Raw genomic sequence first — 25,503 nt, forward strand, 5'->3', positions numbered from 1 at the left:
CCCAGGTTTTCCCGGCTGTCAGTCTCCCAGCGTCCCCAGCTTTCCAGGTAGGGACGACCCCTCCCACGCAGCGCAGTTCGGGAGGGTGGGAAGGAGGGGCTGGGCTCCGAGCGCCCGCCCCTCCATCTATCACATGGCCGGAGAGCCACAAAAACAACAGCTTTGGCCAAGACCGTGACTTCAGGAAGGGGAACGCAGTATTCTCGCAGCCAGCCCCCACCCCATGGAGGAGAGTTTTCTTGAATCCTTTGGGAGGCTGAGCCTCCGGCAGCAGCAGCAGCCGCCTCGGCCGCCCGCCCCGCCGCCCCCGCGTGGGACACCTCCGCGCCGCCACAGCTTTCGGAAACACCTCTACCTCCTGCGAGGCCTCCCGGGCTCGGGGAAAACTACGCTGGCCAGGTAATGACGCGTCCGGGCGCCGCGCGGACCCGGCCGAGCGAGCCCCCTGCCCGGCCCCGGCCCGAGCCTGCCGGGGGGAAGCCGGGCCACCCGGTGCCGGCCGGGCCGCGGGCTCGAGACGCGGGTGGCCCGTCCCGTTGGTTTCCATGCTGCACCCTCGCAGGAGGACGGCTGTCGGCACTGCGCCTGGCGCGAGCCCCAGATGGCACCGGCCCCCGCGCGGCCCCTGTGCCAGCCGGGCGGGTAGCCTTCGCCCCCAGCCTCGCAGCGCGGGGTCGGCGGCCCGCGGGCAGTCTTCTTCAGGAAAGCCCGATGGCGACTGCAGAGGAAACCGCCGGGCCGCCCGCTGGTACGCAGGCACCCGCCACGGTGCGGCAACAGGCGTTTTAAACCTGAGCGGAGAAGCGGGGGCCCAGGGGCAGGGGCTGGGACCCGGGCGCGCGGCCGCGTAGAAAATCTGGTGGAGGGAGGCAGCCCTGCGTGTGCTTTGGCGGCTGCGAAGGCGCACAGGTGCCCGGGGGAGGGGGTTGCGCGGCCGCTGGAGGCCGTCATTGACACAGCTTCGCAACGGGAGCCCAAATTGGTTTACTTGCGAGGTGCGCCAGCGGCCCCCGTATCGGGTCAGCGCGAATTGCACGGCCTCGTTGCTGCGGCCACGTTGCTAGGCCCGCCGCTCCAGCCTCAGCTCCCTCCACTCTGTCCTGCGCCTGATGTTCCTGCAGCGCTGAACTGTTTCTCTCCTTGCCTTTGCTGGCGCTGGCCCGCCTGCCTGGTTTGCCTGCCCGGCTTGCCCTCTACCGCCCTCTCTCCTACTGATTTCACCAGCCCTTTACGACTCAGGCTTATTATCCTCGCCCTCTGGGCTCCACCGCTTCCTGTTTACACCTCTGTGGCTGCGCTTGGTTTTGCACATGGTTTTGTTTATCCTTGTGTAAGTTTCTTGAAGGTAGGGGCCGTATCTTACCCTGCAAAGCACAGTGTCTCGCAGTAGCATGTGTTCAATAGAAGTGGTCCCTTGCCCTCAAAGAGCTTTCCATCTCACCAGAGAGGTAAGGCTAGCTGTAGAACCATGGGACTGGCCATCGAACTGTGGAACCAAAGAAGAAGAATCAAGGTGGTAGCACACATTGAGAAGCGGATTTGAATGGTACACAAAGACCGTGGGAGGAGGGTCTGGGTCCTTTAGGGTCAGGGAACTGTGACAGCCCTGGTGTTGTGCTGCCAGTTTTAGTTAGGATTCCTGGTTGATTTGTGGAGTGGAAGCCTTTAGCAAAACAATATTGCTACATTTTCACAGATTCAAGAGATGGGCGACTTCCAAAGGGCCATTGGTACCCTTTTCTAAGAAACACGCACATTTCAATAGGCCTTTTCTCTGTCTGGGTAGAGAATGGGGGAGCCTGCCTAGAACCCAGCAGAACGTGGTTATTTTATGATACAGTCATGGTGGGTGCATCTGTTACCAACAAGGTATCTTCTGAAATCAAATCCCGATCAGTTTTACTTTGGCTTTGCTGATCTGTGGCCTATCACACACTGTGTCCGAGAAGGCAGTAAACATCTTTGGCCAGATTTTGTTTATAACTAAAGAAGGGAAGTAATATGGTGAGTGGAAGGTGCACAGAACTGAACAGCAGAAGCCGTGGGTTTTGGACCTCACTTTCCTCATCTCTAAAGCGAGTGGATTGGCCTGGGTAGTCTTTAAGGTCCCTTCTGGCTCTAACATTCTACACTTTTAGGATTTTAATTCCTGGTTGACATTTGGCTAAGCGGAAGACACCGGATGAGAGTCCAGCTTATTAAAGAACATCTCTCTAGGGACGACTGGCGTGAGCACTGCCCTGGGAGTCTGAAGATTGTGCCTTTAGATCCTCTTCATCACAAAATAGTTGGTGACTTTGGGCAATCACCTGCCTTTTCTGTTTACTTTCCTTTACGTGTGAATACTGAGAAGGAATTAGATGATTTACTGAAGATCTTTCTAGCTCTTAATTTCTAGTTGTCAGACTTAAAAATGTTTTGTTAATAATTGCTAGGTAAGGAGCTCTGACCTTTGAGTCAATTTATGGCTTCTTTTTTTTTTTTTTTTTTTTCCTTTGCCTGTGCCCCACGGCTTGTGGGATCTTAGTTCCCCGACCAGGGATTGAATCCGCACCCCCTGCCCTGGAAGTGCAGAGTCTTAACCACTGGACTGCCAGGGAGGTCCAAGCTCTGCCACTGACTAGCTATGATCTCAACTCCTCTGCACCTCAGTTTCCTTCCCTTTTAAATAGGGCTATCTGCTCTGTCTACTTCAGAGGACTCTTGTGAGGATTAAATGTGTATGAGAGAACTTGTTAAACTTTAAAGTGCTGTATAAATTTTAAGAGGCATTAGTTACTGCCGAAGATGTTGATCAGCAGAGATAATCTTCAAGGTGTTCTTAGGGAGAAGTCTGGCTCTGAAGGGAAGGAGGCAGCTGGGAGTTGACATTGTGAGTTCTCTTGATAGGCTGGGCATTGGCAGTTCTGAGAGCACAGGACTTTGGCCCTGCTTTGGGGTGGGTTGTGCATTTACATGGAAATCAGGAAAGTAGGCAAGGACAGTCCACAGCTCAGCGAGGAGAGAGGTCTGCAGGGAGGATGCAAGGTGTAGTGGATGTGACAGGCCATGTGCCTCAAGGAGCTGCCTTCCCCACTTTTTTGTTGGGGGGTCAGGTTGGGGAGAGAAGGAGAATGGCAAATTGTTAAAAAATACATGTGTAAGAAAATAGTAAAACTGTAAGCCTATCTTATGTATTGTTGGATTCTGGGAAATTCATATTTTCATTATTCTATGTATTTTCCAAATTTTCTATAATGAACATGTATTTCTTAGATCAGAAAAATAAAACTTTTTTTTCTTTAAAACTTGGAGATCGTTTTTACAAATGCGGGTTCAGCTTTTTTCTGCTTAACTTTTGTTTCTCATTTGATTAAAGAATTAAAAATGTTTTTGAAATTAGGATATATCTGGTCTTCCAAATCAATGTTAGATTTCTATGCTTTTCACCTATATGTTTTCATAGTTTGCAGGGACTGGAATGTGGAAACCATCTATTTAAATTCTTTGGACAGGTTAAAAAAAAAGTTGGAGTTGTATCTGGTTTAAAGTTTTTAAGTACATCAGAGTACTAAAAATTTAGCTTGTCCCTTATATGTGTTTTGTCACCTCTGTTTCATTTAAAAAGCATTTCAAAAATACGTTTTTACCATTGACCTGTAAGTCTTGCTTCCAGGAATTCATCCTAAGACAATAACTGGACAAGTGCATGAGGATAGAGGGATGTTCAGCAGAGTTTTTGATGTGATAGAAAAAAATATGAAAAACAAAAAATGTGAGCCAACTTAAGTGTACAAAAATAGAGGATTGGCTTATAAGTCATGAGCCATTAGTGAGAACATAGATGTACATTTGACTACAAATAAATACACAAAAATCCCATTTTCTGTTCAAAGAAATGTGTAAAAAGATATTGTTCACAGTGTCAACGCAAGTTAGTGTGCCGAACGCACAGTGAGGCCAAACTGAAACGTCGGAGTTTGGAACAGAGAAAGGTTTATTGGAAGGCCATGCAAGGAAAAGAGGTGGCTCATGCCCTAAAAAGCCCTGAGCTTCCGGAAGGGCTTCGGCAATGCACTTTTAAAAGCCAGGTGGAGGGGGCGGGTCGCAGGGTATGTGATTAGCTTGTGCACGGTTCTCTGATTGGCTGATGGTGAGGTAGCAGGGTGGTATCACAGAGATTAACATTATCAGTCCTTAGGCTCCAGGAGGCCTGGAGCTGTGTGTTTATGGTCATCAAGTAGTTAACATCTTCCGTTTGTTGGAGAGGGGAGTTTTTTACATCTGCAAGACAACTCAGGAAATGTGCGTCAAATACTATTATCTAGATACTTCAGGGAGGAGCCAAAGCAGAGGATATGGGGGAAGGCCTGTCCCGGGCATGCCCCCATGGGGTCCTGCTAGGTTACAATAGTTGTTGATTTTTAGGCAGTGGGATGGAATATAGACTTTTGCCCCTGAGTTATTTTCTCATTTTTTCCACAACAAATACATATTACTTGTTAACTTTTTAAAGGTGAAAATAACTTTTTAAGTTAGCTGCAAATAGTTTTATTCAGTAACTTGGCTCGATAGACCTAGGTTGTGTGATGGAGCATTTATTAAATAACCAAGTAAATATGTCATTTTCTATATAAAAAGGCTTTCCTAGGTTTATTCTCGATTGGACATACTAGGAAGCTTTTTTAATCTGTAAGGAGACTGATTTTAATTATTTGGTGCTATTAATTAATTTAATATTTTGCTAATTTTTATTAATTAGCATATGAACTAGCATAGGGCACTTAATGGAACACTTCAGGTTCTTTTTCATTAAAATGAAGCTAATATTCCATTAGTAAGTTTATTGTGAGGATTTAAGGTACTGTGGTCAACAAGGATCCTATGATTATGAATGTGAAAGCACCGATGAATGTGTGGGCCATATAAATGCCAACTATTGTTAATTTTTCATTAGTCAACAATAGTAGTATTTACTGAGTACTTATAAGACTGTTAGCACTTGCTTAGTAAGGTATATACAAAATAAGGTTAAGAGAAGGAGCCTACACAAGACCAACAAATGGAAGACAATAACCAGTACACTGCTGTGGGTAAGTAAAGTCTCATGGGGAATAGCCTGTTCTTTGCTGGTGGTGTTCAAGGCCAGGGGAGTTGAGCATGGTTAGGAAGATAGGATAATTAGGGAAGAGCTAGTCTCCTCCATGTGGAGATGGTTCTTGAACTGGCCTTGAAGACCAGGAGGATGTGACTGAACAAAGGAAGAGGATTACCATCATGAATAAGGAGATGGAGATGGGAAAGAGCTGGATGTTCTAGGCTCATGAGGAGCATGGTTTGACTGCAGTGGGTTGTTCATATTAGTGAGTGTGTTGGTTAGGTAAACCCAGGGCCAGATCATGGAGAATGTTAAAATCTGGATAAAGGAGTACAGGGTTGAGAGAAGAAACAGGATTCCAATCCTAAGACCCTTTCACTCTTCAGCACGTGATCCAGAACTATTTCTTTTTCCACAGCTGAACTGATAAACTCACTTGGATCTGCACCTGTTCTAGCCTCTGACTTCAGTGAAAACATCTGTGGACGTCTGTTTACCTCTGTGCTTTCTTCTGTGCGTGTGTGGACATTTTAACTGCTTTTAAGTGTCCAATTAATTGGTATTAATTACATGATGTGCGACCATCACCACTATCTTTTTAAAAAATTTTTTATCACCACAAACAGAAACTCTGTACCCATTAAGCAATAACTCCTCATCCTCCCGCCCTCCCCTCAGCCCCTGGTAACCTCTGATCTACTTTCTGTCTCCATGTATTTGCCTACTCTAGATACCTCATATAAGTGGAATCATACAGTATTTGTCCTTTCGTGTCTGGCTTATTTCACTTAGCTTAATGTTTTCAGGCTTCATCCATGTTGTAGCATGTGTCAGAACCTCATTACTTCATGGCTGAATAGCATTCCCTCGCATGGATATACCACTAAATTGTCCTTTTGAAATGAAATGAAATGAAATGGCAATAGTATAGTCTTTTTTTTTTTCTTAATGACGTTATTTGAAAAATTAAAAGTTGTCAACCTTTAGTCAGTCCCCGGAATTTTTTTGAATCTTTACGTATCAAAGCAAAGTCTGGGGACCACACTCTAGGACATTTGTCCTTTGCAATGTGCTAGTTTGTTTTGGCACCATCAAAAATGGTTTGTAACATGGATTTGGAAGGTTCAAAGGATGTTCACTGACAGCTGTCTTTTCTCCTCATTCTTATCTCTGGACGACATGGAATTTTCCATCAAAAGAAATACCTTTTCATTATTTCTTGGCATTACAGCTTTCCAAGGAGGTGAAAGGATGCTTTCCTGATGTGATGCAATGATGGGACAGAGATGGGGACAAAGGTATACTTCACAAACAAACACAATTTTTAAAAAAAATACGGGAAACAGTGAGAAGAGGGGATTAGTTAACTAAGTAGTGAGTAATTAGACCCCAAAGTGTACTCACTCCACAGTGCTCTAAGCCAGCAGGCCTGGACCATGGTGTTTTTAATTATGAGGCTAGGGCTCTCATAAATAAAAGCAAGGTCAAAATAGGAAGTTGGCAGTATTCCAAGTCTGTGTATATGAAAATAGAGTATCAGGCAGGTGACATCTCAGAGTTTTAGCCACTTAGGTCTACTTGGAGAAGCTACTTTTTATATTTTTAGTAATTTTCCTAAGGTGGGTCCTGAATCTCTTCTCCCCATCGCTGAGAATCCTTGCAGTGCCTCTCTTTGGAGGCTGGGATGAGTGAGTACTATATGTGCTTCCTATGTTCACAGAGAGTAAGAACACACTGTGCAGTGTGTGTTCGCAATCACTTACTAGAAAGGTAACACAGGAGAATCCCCACCACCCACAGTCCTGGAGCTGTCGGGGTAGTGGAAGAAGACCCTGCTGAATTGGGCAATATAGTGTCGCAGATGTGGTTATGATTAGAGAAGCAGTAAGAATAGAGGAAGAAATGAAAGGGGAAGAATGTTCTCATAGGAAGATCTCAGGAAATGAACAAGAAGTTCCCACAGAGTTCATCTAGTCCAAGCTCAAGACACTAAACTCTGAGAAGTTATATACCTTTTTTAAGTATAGTTGATATACAATGTTGTGTAATTTCTGTGCAGCAAAGTGACTCAGTTATACATATATATATACACACACATATATATATATATTCTTTTTCATATTCTTTTCCATTATGGTTTGTCACAGAATATTGAATATGGTTGCCTGTGCTATACAGTATGACCTTTTTGTTTATCCATCCTATATATAATAGTTTGCCTCTGCTAATCCTAAACTCCCATTCCTTCCCTCCCTTCCCCCCCTCCCCCTTGGCAACCACAAGTCTGTTCTCTATATCTGTGAGTCTGGTTTTGTTTTGTAGATACGTTGATTTGTATTGTATTTTTAGATTCCACATATAAGTGATATCACTTGGTATTGGTCTTTCTCTTTCTGACTTACTTTGCTTAGTATGATAATCTCTAGTTGTATCCATATTGCTGCAAATGACATTATTTCAAGAAGTTGTATATCTTGATCAAGTTCATAGCGATGAATTCTCCTTATTTCTAATCAGAGCTTTTTCTTCTGCACTGAAGGAAGAGGCTAGTGGGAGTAAGGTGGTAAAAGTATAATGAGGTTGGTTTCGATCTACTGTTCATGAAAAAACAGGTAAAGGCCCTATTAAGCGGGCTTAGTTTACCTGGATTTCAACTGTCAGGGTAAGGAAGCCACATGTTATTATTTGTCAGTATTGGTGATATGTTTCTTCTAATATAAAAAAAAATTACCAAGGAATTAATCTTATTTATTTATTTTATTTTCGGCTGCATTTTGAGTCTCCGTTGCTGCACGTGGGCTTTCTCTAGTTGTGGTGAGCTGGGGCTACTCTTCATTGCAGTGCGTGGGCTTCTCATTGCAGTGGCTTCTCTTGTTGTGGAGCATGGGCTCTAGGCACACGGGCTTCAGTAGTTGTGGCTGGCGGGCTCTAGAGCGCAGGCTCAGTAGTTGTGGCGCATGGGCTTAGTTGCTCTGCGGCATGTGGGATCTTCCCGGACCAGGGCTCAAACCCGTGTCCCCTGCATTAGCAGGCGGATTCTCAACCAGTGCGCCACCAGGGAAGCCCCAATTTTCTTTATTAATGTGGTACCATTGAGGGCCATGGGAAGAGATGAGATTTGGATTTCTAAATAAGTATTCATATTTATCCTGACTATGATGTGTTGGGGAGAGATAGCCAACACTGACCTCCCAGAGTTATCTCATGTTTCTTCCTCATTCGCTCACATGACAGGATATTTATAACATAACCCAACTTAGTGCCCTGGTTTCTTCTTGGCATTTTGACGAGCTCTTCTCTATATAATGGCAACCGTTCTAGGCCCATTCGGACTCTAGAGGAACCCAATATGAAATTATTATCATTCCAAGTTACCTAAAGATAGCTAGGCACTTCCGGCATCAGGCGTTGAAGTCATGGCTGCCTTCCTCCGAGCTGTGCCGCGGTCGCCAGGGCCAGCTGCATGGGGAAGGGCTCTCCACGGGCTGTGGTGCTGCAGTGGGCAGGATCCTAGGAGGTGGGTGGGAAGCAGGCCACCAGCCTCCAAGGAGAAACCACCCGGCACAGAGACAGAGACATTTCAGATGGTGTACCGGTTTGATGCCATCAGGGTTTTCGGGTACTTGTCTCAGCTGAAGGTGGCACAGACGGCCCTGACGGTGGTGGCCTTGCCGCCTGGCCTCTACTGGTACTCCCAGGGCCTCATGACCTTCAACTCCCTGTGCCTGGCGGGCGGGATCGCTGGCTTTGCCCTGGCCATGTTGTGCTGGATGAGCCATTTCTTCCGGAGGCTGGTGGGCATCCTGTACGTGAACGAGTCGGGCACCATGCTGCGGGTGGCCCACCTGACCTTCTGGGGCCGGCGACAGGAGACATACTGCCCTGTGGCCGACGTGATCCCCATGAAAAGCCCTGGATCGTTTTCCCCCTGGAAAGCCAGGATCGGCCTCAGGAGCTGTTTGTGCGGATCCAGCAGTACAATGGGAAACAGACCTTCTACCTCACCCTGCGCTACGGACGCATCCTGGACCGAGAGCGTTTCACACAGGTGTTTGGGATGCTGGACAAGCTCAAGTGAACGGGCAGGAGCCAGGCCTCCTGCAGGAAGCCTGAGGGTGTGGGCGGGGCTGAAGGAGGGGGTCGGGCAGCTGGAGACTTTGCTGGGGCCCCTGGGAACTTGTCTTTTGGGATGAGGAAATTCATGAGGTAGAAGTGAGTAACTGGGTTTAGAAAGAGGCCCTGAGTGCAGATTCTTAACTGCACTTGTGTGTGACATTCAGATAATGGCCAGAAGTTTCTGTTAAGAGCCAGTTCTTGGAGGAAGAGATGCTAAGCTCTCTTGAACAGTTTACACTGCTGTGAAATCAAAGACAGAGAGGTGGGGGGCGGGAGCCAGAAGACTTGGGTCTGTCCGTTTCCAAATCCCTGTCCTGGGGCAGGTTTTCAAGTCTCTCAGAACCTTGGTTTTCACATCTTTTTTTTTTTTTTTTTTTTTTTAACATGTTTGTTGGCGTGTAGTTGCTTTACAGTGGTGTGTTGGTTTCTGCTTTATAACAAAGTGAATCAGCTATTAAAAAAAAAAAGATAGCTAGGCTCTATGAGATTGAGGAAATAGTACGATAAGAGGAAAACTAGTCTCACCTCTGATTGTTCCTTCATAACGCTCTCCATCGCATTGCAGGCATGGCTTGGGGAGAAGGCTATCTGTTTTGATCAAGGTAAGAGCCTGGGAAAGGGTACGGCAGTAATGGAGACAGAAAAGAAAGCCCAAATTTACTGAGTATTGACTGTATGCAGGCACTATATATGCTAGCTTACTGGATCTTTACAATAATCCTAACATGGAGTGTTTTTATGTTATAGATGAGGACGTTAGGATCAGAGAATCATGCATTTGATTCTGAGATTCAGGATTTCATAATGCACAAAGTGGTCTTACCTTACCAGTGATGTTCATTGACAAAAACACCTACATCCACTTTTGACGATTAAGGAGTCCTGTTGAAGTATTGTTTAACTAGGATATTTCAGTGTTCTTTACCCATACTTTCTAAGGTTATGATGAAGAAAAGAGTCTGAAAGGGGCCTTCTCTGCCATCCAGAAAGGCCCTCTGCATGGTAGCATCTCTCCAACCTTCTTTGCCCCTTACTTTGACTTTCTTTTCTTTCTTGAACTTAGCACCACTTGGCATATACATACTTGTTTATTATCTATTTCTTTTATGAGAAGGTAAGCTTCATGAGATGTGATGCAAGCTCCATGAGATCAGGAGCTTTATTCTGTTCAGTCCCTAAAGGAAGGCCTGGCACATAGTAGCCCTAAATATTTGATGGATGTGTTAATGCCAGAAACTTCCTAAGAGTTGGTAGCTCAGAATCAGCATGGGTCTTGAGTAAACAACAAAACCAAAAAGGAGATTATTCACATAAAGAGAATGTAAAAGAATGCATGAGCTGTTGAAAATAGACAAGAGGGGGAAAAAAAAAGAAAAAGAAAAAAAACTTCTCTTAATTCCGTTTATAAGAAACCCATTCCTATGTTTTACATGTGAAAATGGTTCATGTGCCATCTCCTTCACCCAATAGTTATCCTAAAGAGGGATTTAAAAATAAGTATCAAAGATACAGCTGTTTTCCCATTTAAACAGCAGTCAAAAAAGAGCCCAAAGTGACAGTTTTCCTGTCTGGCCACTATTCTGTTGTCTGTATCTGATTTATGACATTTTGGGAAAACACAGCTAAAAACAAGTTAGTGCTGAGGTGGGTGTGCTTCTGATTCCTTCTCTTCTTCAGAGCATGGCTGAGTTGAAAACATAAAACATAGAGGAAACCTGTGGCATTGCTGGATTCTCTGGAAGGGTGCTGTTCACATTCAAGATAAAGAAAGGAATTTCTCCTAGAAACTGCAGTGGGGCCACACTGGCACATGAGGGCTGTTAGTCTGGTTTTGGGTCTCATAAACATGCCCTACTTTGGAGGTGTGAGGAGTGAGGGCAAGAGTGAGCAGTAGGGCAGCCTGGGAACTCTTCACTGGAGTCCCCTTAGCCACTGTGGCTTGGCGGTATCCACGGTGCTGGTGATGGCTGAGCTCCATCTCTCCAAGGGCAGGGCTCAGCCGTGCCATGGTGGTTGGCAGCACCAAGAAGGGCAGGCCACACCGGGCTTCAGGGGAGACTGGCCCAAGATGTTTACAGCCATGTCTCCCTCCCCATTCTCCTCAGGTTGTTGGGTCACTGAATCTGTTTCCTGCCTCCCAGCTTAAAGTCCTTGAGGAGAATTCCAATAACATCTAGAGGAAGTGCTGGAATCTAAGAATTCTCTCTCCCAGTCCTCTTTGGGGGTAAATCTGAGGTTTGGGTAAAATTCTCAACACGTAAAGATGAGTAAATAGAAATTCTCCTCACACAGTTTGGGACCCTATACAAAGTTTACATAATTAAGACAACAGAGCCTAACATTCAAGAAACATTCATACAGTTACCAAATATTTATTGATTATCTCTCATGTACCTGACATTCTTCTAGATGCTTAGAATAGAGCAGTGAACAAAAGAAACAAAAACCCCTGCCTTCATGGAACATATATTCTATCAGAGAGAAAATTTTTTTTCTGAAGGAAAGAAGGAAATTTTAAATAACATCTGCTCTGCTCTGTTCTTTCAAAAAACAAAAAGGATTCCATAGCTATCCCACTTGGAGTATATACCCTCAGGAGACATTCTACATATGCACAAGGAGATTGGCACAGTGATGTTCACGAAAAGTTGTTCATGGTAGAGAAAATTGCAAACAACCTCAATGTCACTAGAGAAAAGGATAAATGTGGTTTGTTTATTTTATAGCACTCTATCACAGTGGTTTAGTGTATAGATCTGAGGCCAGAAGCCTGGGTTTTAATCCAGCTGTACCAGTCACTGGTCTTTTTTTTTTTCCCCGCCAGCTTTATTGAGGTGTAATTAACACATTGTGTAAGTTTAAGGTGTACAATATGTTGATTTGATACATTTCTATATTGAAAAATGGTTACCACCGGACTTACCTGGTGGCCAGTGGTTAAGAATCCGCCTGCCAATACAGGGGACACGGGTTCGAGCCCTGGTCTGGGAAGATCCCACACGCCGCGGAGCAACTAAGCCCGTGCGCCACAACTATTGAGCCTGCACTCTAGAGCCCGCGAGGCACAACTACGGAAGCCCGCGCACCTAGAGCCCGTGCTCCGCAATAAGAGAAGCCACCGCAATGAGAAGCCTGCGCACTGCAATGAAGAGTAGCCCCCGTTCGCAGCAACTAGAGAAAGCCTGCGCGCAGCAATGAAGACCCAACACAGCCAAAAATAAATGAATAAATTAATTTAAAAAAAAAAGAAAAAAATGGTTACCACTGTTGTTAGCCAACGCCTCCACTGTGCCACATAATTACCATTCCTTTTTTGTGATGAGAATATTTAAGATCTACTCTTTTAGCTACTTTCAAGTGTATAATAACAGTATTAACTATAACCACCATGCTGTGCATTAGATCCCCAGAATTTATTCATCTGATAATTGGAAGTTTGTACTCTTTGACCAATATTTCTCCATTTCGCACACCTTCAGCCCCTGGTAACCACCACTATACTCTCTTTCTATGAGTTCAACTTTTTTAGATTCCACATATAAGTGAGATCATACAATATTTGTCTTTCTCTGATTTATTTCACAACATAATGCCGTTAAGGTTCATCCATGTTGTCACAAATGGCAGGATTTCCTTCTTTCTCATGGCAGAATAATATTCCGTTGTATATATTTACCACATTTATCCATTTGTCCATTGACAGACACTTAGGTTGTTTTCATATCTTGGCTATTGTGAATACTGGTTCAGTGAACATGGGAGTGCAGATAACTCTTCAAGATCCTGTTTTCATTTCCTTTGGGTATATAACTAAAAGTGGGATTACTGGATTTTATGGTAGTTCTATTTTTAATTTTTTGAGAAACCTCCATTCTGTTTTCCACAGTGGCTGCACTAATTTACATTCCTTCCAACTGTGCACAAGGGTTTCCTTTTTTCCACGTCCTCATCAACACTTCTAATCTCTTGTCTTCCTGATGATAGCCATTCTAACAGGTGTAAGGTGGTAGCTCATTGTGGTTTTGATTTGTGTTTCCCTGATGATTAGTGATGTTGAGCATCTTTTTATGTACCTGTTTGCCACTTGTATGTCTTCTTTGGAAAAATGTCTATTCAGATCCTCTGCCCATTTTTTAATTGGATTGTTTGTTTTTTGCTAATGAGTTATATGAGTTATTTGTATATTTTGGATATTAATCCCTTATCAGATATATGATTTGGAAATATTTTCTTCCGTTTGGTAGATTGCCTTTTTATTTTGTTGATTGTTTCTTTTGCTGTGTAGAAGCTTTTCAGTTTGATGTAGTCTTATTAATTTTTGCTTTTATGGCTTTTGCGTTTGGTGTAATATCCAAAAAATCATTGCCAAGACCAATGTCAAGATTTTCCCCTATGCTTTCTTCTAGGAGTTTTATGGTTCAGGTCTTATTTTTTTTTTTTTTTTTACAATTTTTATTTATTTATTTATTTATGGCTGTGTTGGGTCCTCGTTTCTGTGCGAGGGCCCTCTCCAGCTGCGGCAAAGCGGGGGCCACTCTTCATCGCGGTGCGCGGGCCTCTCACCATCGCGGCCTCTCCCGTTGCGGAGCACAGGCTCCAGACGTGCAGGCTCAGCAATTGTGGCTCACGGGGCCAGCTGCTCCACGGCATGTGGGGTCCTCCCAGACCAGGGCTCGAACCCGCGTCCCCCGCATCAGCAGGCAGACTCTCAACCACTGCGCCACCAGGGAAGCCCCCAGGTCTTATGTTTAAGTCTTTACTCCATTTCAGGTTTTTGTGAGTGGTTTAAGATAGGGGTCCATTTTCATTCTGTCTTAACCACTGCCACGTACTAAACTAAAATTTTAGATGGGCTGGGGAGTAAAATGTAATAGAACATGGATGAATATTTACATAATCTTGGGTTGGGAAAGACTGTTGTAAATTTATTATCAAAGACAGAAAGTAGAAAATAAAAGATGGATACATGTGACTAAGAAAACTTCTAATAACTGAGACTTGTATGTTAGAGTTCATTATAAACAAAATTAAAAAGAAATTGATGTACTTAATAAGAATTTTACATATTTAAAAAGAAAGCCATAAACCTCCCAATAAGGAGGTTTTATTAGGACATGAAAATGCAGTTCACAAAAGAATATCTCTAAATGACCAGCACGCATAAGAAAAAGTATTTAAACTTGCTGGTAATCAAAGAAGTTGGGGACAAACTAAATACCTAACCCCACAGAGCATTGGTTAAGTAAATTATGGTACAGCCATATGAATAACTATGTCATAATCATTAAAAATAATGGCACAGGGTCATATTTCGTGAGGTAGGAAATAATTGCTGTGGAAATAAGTTTGATGAAAATAAGTTGGTATTTTCTACATTATGTTTCTGTTTTTATGTAACAAAATATCAGATAAGAGAAAAAAAAAAAAGAAAGTCTGTCTCCTGGAAAAAGGATCAAAATATTAATAATTATTTTTAAGTGGGGGAATATAGGAATCTCTCCTATTTTGCAGTTTTCTCTTTCAAAATATTTTGCCTTGAATATGTTATTACTTTGCTAATAAGAAAGGAAAAGTAGTATTTTTAAGGTTGGTGTAGACAAAGACACAGGAGCCAGCTTGAAGGGGTACCTGCTGGTCAGATTTGGGGCCATTTGCTCATCATAAAGAATAATGATGGTAAGCATTATTAAAAGGGGACGGGGAAAGAGAGCTCTTCCTTACTAGACGATGCCGCCTAGTAAAGACAGAAGAAATTACATGGGATGATCAGTATTTGCAATTCCCAATGTAATAACTGATTTGGCAGTGATCGGCAATGAATGTAAAGATCGTTGAGGGAAAGGTTGTTGGGTAACAGGATGTTACGTGGAGTCTCGTGTTTCACACCCCCCCCCCCCCCCCGCCCACCAACATTACATAGTATTACAAGGGAAGCAATGCACCTTTACAGTGGCGAGATCTAGCTGACAGCACCTTTTAGCCAAGCGGTCAAACTTAGCACGATGGTACAAACAGTCATTATGTGCAATCAGAAGTACACAAACGTCACCTCTGTACGTTTAAAATGTTTAACCTGGATCTAATTATGAGGAAACAATCATGCAAACCCAGAATGTGGGGCAGTCTGAAGCCAACCAACTAGACTCTTCAAAAAGGGAAACCAAAGAAGACATGAGGACAGTTCTAGATTAAAAGACACCAAAGAGACATAATAACCAAATGCGGTACTTGAACCTATGAAAGATATTATTGGTACCATGAAGGAAATTTTAAAATTTTAAATTAAAAATATCTATTAACATTAGCTATTATAAATAGCTATAATATAAAATTACAATGTAAATTAATACACTTATAATTTATTTATAGTATATATAATATTTGTTATAATTTATAATTATAATAATGTAAATGTTATTTTTAAGATGTGATATAATTATGTAGGAGAATGTTCTTATTCATAGAAGATACTTGACAAAGCATTTAGGAACAAAGTATCATGACGTCTGCAATTTACTTTTAAATGGTACATCAAAAATACATGTGCATGAACTCATAAAAGTGCTAACAAAAGATCAAGATGAAAAAAAAAATTAATTACATGGGACTGAGTGAACTGATGAGGATGAGTATAATTTTTGTGACTTTCTGTCTGAATTTAAAAAAAAAAAATCCCACAAGGACTCAGAGGCAAAGAATATTCAAATCAATTTTCACTGCAAAGTAAAGGAGCTGTTACAGTGGAGGATTACTGGACTGAATGTCAATATTATGACATAGTATGAGTGTGTTTCATGTTTGGTAATTGCAATCACTGTTGCTTTTGTTGTGGTCATCCATGTACAATGCTTGGTGTCAGTCTATTTATCTCTTGTAAAAATAAAATACAGTGTGTGTGTGTGGAAAAAAAAAAAAAAAGAAGTCAATACCCATGACACAATTCTGTGCATTGACTAGTAACCTGCAACTTTTTATCAACTCACTCTGATTTTTCCATCCTCCCCAAAGGCCATCTTGGTGGTTGACCCTCCATCACATTTATTCGCTATTTGGCCAAGAACTTCTGAGGTGTTTCTCTGTGGTGTTCTTTGCTTCTTCATACCCTATCTAAGCCAGCTAGAGAACCAAAACCAAATACTTTTGTATTTGCCCCATAAAATAATTTGCTTTTACCTAATTGTGAAGCAGTTAGGTTTTAGCAACTTCTACAATGGAAAAGAGACCAGTAAAGTATCAGCGAGGCCACTTACTGCAGAGGGGAGAGCTCAACTAGAGAGAGGAACCCTTAGTTCTTGGCCCAGTGGCCCCAGCATCACTGGGATCTTGGGGGAAGTTACTTCTCTCTGAACCTCACTCTCCACAGAAGTCAAAGGGAAAGTTGGATTAGATGGTATCTAAGGTTCCTTCCAAACCTGCATATTTTGTGCAGGGGAAAAAAGGCTACTCTCTCTGGCTTTTATCCTTCTCTTTCTAAAACTTTCTTGCCCCAAGGTCTGTGGATGAATGAGAGGGAATGTAGCTTTGCTGGCCCCTCCTCAGAAAATCTCAGGCTGACAAGCTGGGAATGAATGAGATGAGCCTTAAAGTGAAGAGCATCACTTTAAATTTGATTTATTTGCATTGATTAATCAAGCTGTGAAATAGCTTATACGTACCAGTGCATACAGCTCTGATTATCAGGAATTTGGCCAAAAGGAGCTGACTCTGTCCCTTCAAATAAAATTTCAACTAAAAAAAAAAACAAAACAAAAAACAAAACAAAAAAAACATGTGCAAGAGATGTAAAATAAATGAGGCAAAATGTTAACAACTGTAGGTGAAGGGTAAGGAGTGTTCATAGTATTATTCCTTCAACTCATTTCTATAGGTTTGAACCTTTTCTACATGTAAAAGGTTGGGAGGGAAAAGTTCAGGTGGCAATAAAAAGGAGAGGGCAAGTATGGAATAAATGAGACAAGGGACATGGCAGCCCAGTACAGTGTATGGATCTTGTTTAGCTCTTGATTCAAACAAACCAATTATAGTAATATGTTTATGAGAAAATCAGGGAAATCTGAACGCTGATGCAGTATTTGGTGAAATGAAGTATGAAGCAGATGGAACAAGACTGGCCATATGATGATAATTGTTAAAGCTGGACGATGGGTACGTGGGGAATGATTATATTATTCTGCCTACTTTTGCATGTTGGAAAATTTCCATAATAAAAAGTTAGGGGTACAACTCAAAATTACATACTAATGTTGGACTTTTTTTGTCAGCGAGTGGGGAGTAACTAATAGATATCTAAATATATTCCCATGGTTCTCTATTATTAAATAAAAGAATGATGTTAGTTGTGAAATCAAGATTAGAGCCTGAGTTTCTCTCATAGGAGTGCTTTCAAGTGAATTTGGGGGGAGCTGCGGAGGTGAAAATTATGTGGATGTAATTGTCTTTCTATTTTTTTCCCTTTTATTTTCATTCTCTCAATTTCCCTAATGCATGAGGCTCCTGACCACCATAAAGAAAGCTAGAGCTGGGGCATTATCCTCATCACTTCTGAAGCTGATGGAATGGTATTTATTGCTTCCACTTAAGTTTGAGACTCTCAAGATTGTCTATTTAATCAGTTTTTCATTTAGCTAGGAGAGCTTTTATTGTCTTGCATATTCAAGATGTACCATGACTGCCAGTGCTAATTTAACATTCAGGTGAAGATAAAACAAGTTTTCGAAGGAATGATCATTCAGTAAGATCAGGAAGACCGCTTTTTCTTCCTCTCCTGTCCCCACATTCCATTAGAGTTGTAAAGGTGAAAAACACTCATATTTTTGCCTTCCTGTTTGTTAGGAGGACCATGTAGGCTGCAGTGGAAAACATGAGTAGATAAGGCTATGTCTATGAAAAGAAAAACTCAACTCTGAAAATGGCAAAACAAAACCTATAAGTGGCAGACTTAATAGGAAAACAAATGAAACCAGATTTAGAAGGGATATCAAAAAAATCCTGGAACTAATATCCAGAGTTGCTTAACGTAGTACACAAAAGATAAAGAAAATAAGTTTACACAATATTATTTAAACTCTGAATGAAGCTTTCATGATTTAGACTAGATAATATTGATGAAAATAATTTAAAAACTGTAAAGCATTTACAAATATAAAATACACACACCTGAAAATGCAGTTAGTGTTGCCCTTAGATTTTCTTCTAAGGTGTCTTTATAATAATTGTTCTCATTGGAGGTTAAAGTTTGGATCTATGATTTGGGCTTTTCAGTTTGAGTGTCTTTAAAATCAAAAAGACATTTACAAGGCAACTATGCAAATTTGTTTCATCAGATCTTTATACTTTTCTTTCATGTCAGTTTCTGTATCTGTGGTAGATTTAAAATGGCCACATTTTCTTCACCACCTCTCCCATTATGTACACACTCCAGTGTACTTTACTATGATGGCATGTAAACAGTCTTAGTTGGAAAATTTGACTTCATTTGTTTTTATTATTAATAAAATAACATACCTTACATTTGTAAAGTGCCTTACCTCTTGGAAAATGTTTTCCCGTACCTCATCTCATTTGAGCCTTACCAGAAGCTCTGTTTAATAGGTAGTGATTATTATGCAAGTTTTCAGTCAGGAAAACAGAAGCTTAGAGAGAGAGATCACATGACTGATTAGTGGAAGAGTCAAGAATTGAACCCAAGTGTTTCAACCGTTTCAACCCAAGCGCTTCGTTATCTGTGGTTTCAGTGCCTTGCGTTCTTTCCTGATTAAAGAGAATTCTTGATGGAGAAGAACAGAGTTGAATAGTTCTGTTTTCTCTTTACATTTCCTGCCCTTGTCACCCTCCAACATTTTTTTCCTCCAACTTTTAAATATCTTTTTATTCTGAGCATGGCCATTTTGTTATGTACTCTATTTGCCTGGTGAATTTGTTTGATGTTAGAATTATGCTGGTGAGTGCTGCAGGAAGAAGAGAAATAAACATACATTCATTGTGTCAGGTGCTGCGCGAGGCGCTTCCCCAAGTTATTAAGTCATCATCCTAACTTAGTGAGATAGGTGACATTATGCACAGTTTTTACAGATGAGGACAAGAGGCTCAGAGATTTAGCCAGTTACCTATCTAGCATAATAGCCATCTTCTCCCCAGAAAAGTCTGAATAAGGATTTCAAGTGGGAACATCTTCTCTGTGAAGTTTATTTTGTGCAGAACTTAATATGGTTTTTTGGGTTTTTTTGCTTTAAAGGGGGAACTCCATGATGGTTTTTCTTTATTCTGTGATATTTTCATATCTAGAGAGAGTGATAGAGGTTTAGGAAGGCATGGGGAATGTTGGAATCTGCCTCTTTTCTTCTGCTGTGGCTTTAAAATTCGGTTTAGGTCACTGCTAAAATGTTACCTAATAGAGGTAGCACACACATCACATCACTTTAATCTACATTTCATACCTCAGCAAGAACCATTATCTCAGATGGGTCCTTATGGAGAACAGATCTCCAAGGCGAGGGGACCCAGGACAGGTGAGGGGATGCAGGAAGGGGCTGCAGCATGAGGGTGTGGGCAGTGGTGCATCACAGAGGAATGGCAGTAAGGGCTGTGCCCACAAGGAATGACTCTTGTCACACCCGCAGCGTAGCCTCCAAGGTTCATCTGGAGTCACTCCTGGTTGCTGCAGAAGTCAGTGGTGGTGACCAGCACTTCCTAGTTTCAAGAGCTGGGCACCACACACAGTCCCGTCAGCCCTCTCCTTCCCCCTACAAAAGTGATACCTTGTAGAGAGAATAAGCATCTCATGTTTTTGAGATTCAACAACTCAAACCTGGTGGTCTCATAAACTGCTAAATGTTGGAGATGGAAGGAAATGATTTATATTGTGAAAATGCATGGTCATAAAATAATCTCTTATTTCCCCACTTTCCAGACAACTGCAACACGACTTTCCCAGGGCCCTGATTTTCAGCACGGATGATTTTTTCTTCAGGGAAGATGGTGCCTATGAGTTCAATCCTGACTTCCTGGAGGAAGCTCATGAATGGAACCAGAAAAGAGGTGACAAATTCCTTTCCACACCCCTGGGAAATCCTATTGTGCACATAGATTGTAGTTACTGCAAAATGAAAAAGCTTTATGGAAGGAGCTTAATCTAAAGTTATGCCATTTTTTCCCCCAAACAGAATGCCAGAGTGTAACCTCCCTAGATTCCAGGAAAAAGAAAATTATTGATAGTGGGTTCTGAAATAGGTGATATTAAAGTTGTGTAATGAGCACATCCTGTAATAAAAATAACAAAATATGGAGTACGCTCACCCTTCTCTGATTGTTGCTTGTTGTTCACTGTTATATAACATTGTGTTGCAGCAAGAAAAGCAATGAGGAATGGCATATCCCCCATTATTATTGATAATACCAACCTCCACGCCTGGGAAATGAAGCCCTATGCAGTCATGGTAGGAAGAAGTATCATTGTGAATTTTCAGTTATGGACATTTTGTGAGAAAGTTGAAACATTTGTTCTTTCTTCTTTTTCTGATCTTCCACGATCTCATATTCATTAATAGTTGTTCTCTCAGGGAGCAGGTAAAGAGGTTTTAGTGTTTCTCTGCTGTTCAATGGTTGAAATTTACTGAGATGCTAATACCACCTCAGGGTACATTTTTAAAATAGTCCTTGGTCTGAATTCTTGACAACGTTTCTGTCTTGATTGTTTTCCTAAGGAAAGGCATACATAGGAGCATCCGCTGAAACCTGCCAAGAAATGTTGGACTAGATGGTGCTACCAGCGGAGTTGTAGATGTTGTTCGTAGCACACTCCTGTCTTTGCCACGCTGGGGACTTCAGTACTATGTAGTGCTGCTGCATGGAAGTTCTCGGGCAATGAAATTCTTAGTTTAAAAACAGATTAACACTGTAACCCTATTAAGATATTAGAATACAAATGTAAATACACATATAAAGGTAACAGCTCAGCTGTCTACTGTCGGAACAACGGATGAATAAAGCAATATGCACATTTTTCTTTATTTTTGAAATATGTCTGATCTGTTTTAAGACATATTTCATCTTTTGTGCTAATAAGTTTTCATTCCTTACTGAGTGCAGAAAATAGAAAAGATCCAGAAACATACAGGGGCAGGATGAAGACAGCTGAGTATTCTCCCTACTTGGCTAATTGTAAAGTGAATATCTCTATAACTGGGCTCATGGCAGTCTATTTTTAAGCCTCTTTTTACATTTCGGGCAAAGTAGCTTACATACAGGTGTGCTTTTCTCTAACTGTACTTTCATCAGTTTTATTTAGGCCCAGACTGTGGGACTTTGGTGAATGTAGGAAAAATTAGCATCAACTTTGTGGTTACTTCAGTTCACGGATCGAGCATCCACTTGGGAGAGAAATGAATAGGGACGTGAAGAGTCACGTTAATTAAGGCACAACTCAGAACCAAGAGTCGGGTTAACTGAGAGTGGCTTAAGGGAAGTCATTTTACTTTTTATTTTCTATTTTCTAATTTCTAGACATGCACAATCTTTTCCAGACATCCACAGCTATTAGTAAGACCCAGAAATTAAATATTTTCCATCTATGATATCTGATATCCTTCCCAAATTAGAACTGTCCATCTAAAGAATGAAGAGGAAAGCTGCTTACTTAGTTCTTTTCATTCTGTATTTTATAACACAATAAAAAAATAGTGATAATAGAAAGTTCAGTTTGAGATAAAAAAAGTAGTGGTCAATTTATGAATGTAAACGATGTTTGATGTTTCTAATGGAAATGGGAATAATTTTCTAAACTCAAGGAAATGGGGCACAGTGAATTGAGCCAAACTATATTGCATAGCAGGGAGAGCTACTTTTGGAGGGAAGAATATGTAAAGGATGTGGAAACCACTTTTGTTTCCCAAGCTCTGTGCCTATGGCACTCTCACTTTCTAAACCAAGGTATGAGGAATAGCCCAAGGCATTTGACAGCAGTGAGTCTATGATAGTCACATAAGGGACTTTGAGAAGCCATTGGAGTTCATTCCTCATTCCTGTGGACAGGGCATTTAAAACTAGTTCAGCTATCTATTTTTTAAATGTTCAAAACAAAGAACCTTTGTAATTTTCCATCATGGTAAATAGAATTATTCACAGTTTATCATTGGGAACCGTAATATAATCTGAGAGTGGCTAAGTATGGAAATGTACCAACTGTTTTTGTTAACATAAACTAAGGCATTGGATTACTGGTTAAACAAAAGGAATTTAGAAAAGATTTGTAGTAAATGTTAAATGGCAGCATAAACATTCCCAAACATACATACCATGTCTTCAATGTTTTATGTACTTTTGAAAAATCAGGCACTTGAAAATAACTATGAAGTTATATTCCGAGAACCTGACACTCGCTGGAAATTCAACGTTCAAGAGTTAGCAAGGTACTTCTTTGTTTTTCTAGTTTCTCATTATGTATCCTGCTATTTTCAGGTATTTCAGACCGAACAAAAGAATCTTTTCAGGCTGGAAATGGACATGGTAGTTTTCAGGCCAGAAATGGTAATTCTTGGAAATTGATAACTTTGGAATTATTAATGTGAAAGACTTTAGTTTGGGGTCAGTTTTCTAATATAATGCTAAATGCTAAATCTTGGCTTGGACTTGGTCCTTCAAAAGGACACATTTAACATTCTGCTAAAATGCTTCATTAATGAACATTTAAAAGCACTTTCCTCTGCATGGGATTGCACTTGTGAGTGATGTTTTTGCACTTAGGCTAAACAAAGATCTTTAGATGTTGAACAGTCTGTGGTTCATTTATGGTCTAGATGCTGCTTCTAGTTTGTAAAGCAGTAAATGTCCAAATAATACTAACTTGTTGACTGAATGCATGGGTTCTGATATTCACTATCTGTGCTATTTGATAATGTCAGTGATTTAAAGTAACCAGTGAGATCAGAATTTACTTTTTAGGAATAAGTCTAGTTCATCTTATGGTTATAAGCAGACAGTGTTTCCAAAGGGATCTGTGGACCACCCCCATCAGAATCACCTGAGTGGTTGTTAAAGTCCTAGTTCGTGGACCCCATTCCATAGATGGAATCTCTGGTAATTACATTTCAAACTATATCCCCAATTGATTCTCATGCCCCCTAGAATTGAAGAAGATTGGTTTTGTAAGGATCTAGTATCTAGGACTGACATAATTGATTATAGATATATGCATGACAAATTGGCAAATACATAATAAAAAGATCTCACGGTGCTTTTTTATGTTTTGAAGCACAGAATTGAGATTTCCAGAAACAAAGCATTTTTGAAGCTTTAGCTCTTTGCTAGCCTCAGGGTAGTTTGGGAGTGTGCAGCACAGCATGAAAAACAGGAGTTGAGCCTGAAAGATAACTGCTTAACACGATGTTTTGCTTTTGTCAGAGTTCCATCCTGAGAATAGGGAGTGCATATCTATGTAATAATATAGGACTTGTAAAATACAAGAATTTATATCATTTTGATATGCTGCCTTAACTAACCAGTTGCATTTTTTTTTTCCCCACGCAGAAGAAACATTCATGGAGTCCCAAGAGAGAAAATACACCGAATGAAAGAACGGTATGAACATGATGTTACCTTTTACAGTGTGCTGCATGCCGAAAAACCAAGCAGAGCGAACAGAAACCAGGACAGGAACAATGCATCTCCTTCCGACGGTGCAGGGTACTGGAACCCCTACGCAGAGTTCCCAAACCGGAGGGCGCATGGCGGCTTCACTAATGAGAGCTCCTTTAACAGAAGGGGTGGTTGTCACCACGGGTATTAGAGGTCTCTCTTACAGGCATTCAAAATTTTCCTAAATCAGTTTTTACTTCAATTTTTGGTATTTATTCTTCGTTCAGTTGTAGTCAGAGCTCTAATTCCAGTGTAAATAGTCAAACCTGAAAGTTTTTGAGCAGAAGTCATTACATTCCTCTTCAACAAGCATTTGTTAAAGTGATCCTATATGCATGGTCTGATGCTGAGAATTCTGTCGATTTGATTAAACAAAGTCCCTTTCTCTAGACAAAGAATTACTTTAAAACTGAAACCTGAGAACATACTGAAGAACATAATCAGCCACATAGGCTCATTAATGAACTAAAGTGTTTATAATATAAAGCTTCAGAACCACTTTCTCTGAAGCAATCTATTTTTTCAGGAAATTCATCTCCATCAGGAAAGTTGGAAAGGTTGGGGAGAAGTAGGAGGCAGGAAAAATTTTAGTGCCATTGCTACTTTGATCATCCATGTATCCAAAAATGTGAGATGTGTGGCTAAAATGATGATATTGATTTTCCTTTAAAATGAATATGCCAGAAAGTACACACCTAAGGGAATATTGTCCTTCAAAGCAGACACCTTGGGAAATTATTCCTTTATTTTAGCAATGTATCATTGTTAGAAGTGTCTGTTAAAATCTTTCTTAATAGCTATACAAGCTACTTAGGAAAATCAGTATCATTATTTAAAGTCATATCTTGTGTTTTAACTAACACTTTATTGAACAGGGTTAAACCTGAATAACTTTTGGCTGTTGAGCTAATAGTGTAAATAAAATAAGCCTGCCTTTATAAAACACTAATTTTTAAGAGGAATAATTAAGCAGTTTTTAAAATTATGCCTATAAACATGTGTCTAATCAGTTGGCAGCTCCAAAGTTTTGGGAGTACAAGGAATGAAGCATCCCAGGCTGTAGATTATATTGTTATGGAAAAGTCATGCTTGCCTTAAGAGCAATCTCAGTGTTTTATGTGGTATTAAGACGAAGTTCTACCACAACTCTTATACTAATAGTGAATTTATGAATCCAAATTAAATCTTAAAAGGTTGGAATCAGATTAATTTGGTGTGAGACCACAGATAAGACCATGTAGGATGTATGCTTTATTTCTTGTTGGCCAACAGCTTCTTTCTAATGTTTTGTGAAGTATTATTTTAAGTGTTCTATATAATGGTGCTTTTATGGTTATTAAAAATTACATATGGTATTGCTTTATATGGATTTGTCATTGAATCTAATATTTTTTTTGGTTTAAGAATATAAAAAACTTAATTACAGAAATTCCACAGAATTCTACCGTATTGAGAACCAATTTTTCTATATTATAACCTTATTTACCAGTCTTCTTTAATGAATAGGAGACAAAGGTAAAGACAAAAGCAACCTTATATTTTACTTATTGTTATTTGATCTCTACACATTAGAAAGACTATATTACTTTCATATTCCATTATCTAGTACATTGAAATCTAGTCAACATCTTGATGACTGTCAACAATATAATTTTTTTCTTCATTAACATTTTAAAAAT

General features: G+C 40.8%; 2 protein-coding genes and 1 non-coding gene across 7 annotated transcripts; all 3 read left to right on the top strand.

Moving 5' to 3' along the window:
* On the top strand, window positions 1–25,187 carry N4BP2L1 (NEDD4 binding protein 2 like 1). Of its 5 annotated transcripts, XM_057532636.1 has the most exons (6): window positions 313–399; window positions 6,309–6,375; window positions 20,103–20,230; window positions 20,540–20,628; window positions 22,523–22,599; window positions 23,717–25,187. In XM_057532636.1, exons 2-6 carry the CDS (start codon window positions 6,350–6,352, stop codon window positions 23,973–23,975), a joined length of 579 nt encoding a protein of 192 aa, XP_057388619.1. In that variant the 5' UTR covers window positions 313–399; window positions 6,309–6,349; the 3' UTR covers window positions 23,976–25,187. The 5 variants fall into 5 exon arrangements, with proteins under 5 accessions (XP_057388620.1, XP_057388621.1, XP_057388622.1 ...); XM_057532637.1 differs by lacking the exons at window positions 6,309–6,375; window positions 22,523–22,599 and adding an exon at window positions 22,649–22,717 and having other exon boundaries at window positions 1–399; window positions 23,717–23,920; XM_057532635.1 differs by lacking the exon at window positions 6,309–6,375 and having other exon boundaries at window positions 5–399.
* LOC130705590 (transmembrane protein 186-like) lies at window positions 6,382–12,139 on the top strand. The gene is given in 2 exon segments (XM_057532640.1): window positions 6,382–8,982; window positions 8,985–12,139. Coding segments are annotated over 2 exon segments (660 nt in total). The 5' UTR covers window positions 6,382–8,493; the 3' UTR covers window positions 9,156–12,139.
* Window positions 10,686–10,817, top strand: LOC114235491 (small nucleolar RNA SNORA16B/SNORA16A family). The gene has a single exon (XR_003621654.1). It is a non-coding gene; the product is annotated as a small nucleolar RNA SNORA16B/SNORA16A family (small nucleolar RNA).
* Window positions 25,188–25,503: the final 316 nt, after the last annotated feature.

Source organism: Balaenoptera acutorostrata, chromosome 18, assembly GCF_949987535.1.
Source record: "Balaenoptera acutorostrata chromosome 18, mBalAcu1.1, whole genome shotgun sequence".
Taxonomy (NCBI): domain Eukaryota; kingdom Metazoa; phylum Chordata; class Mammalia; order Artiodactyla; family Balaenopteridae; genus Balaenoptera; species Balaenoptera acutorostrata.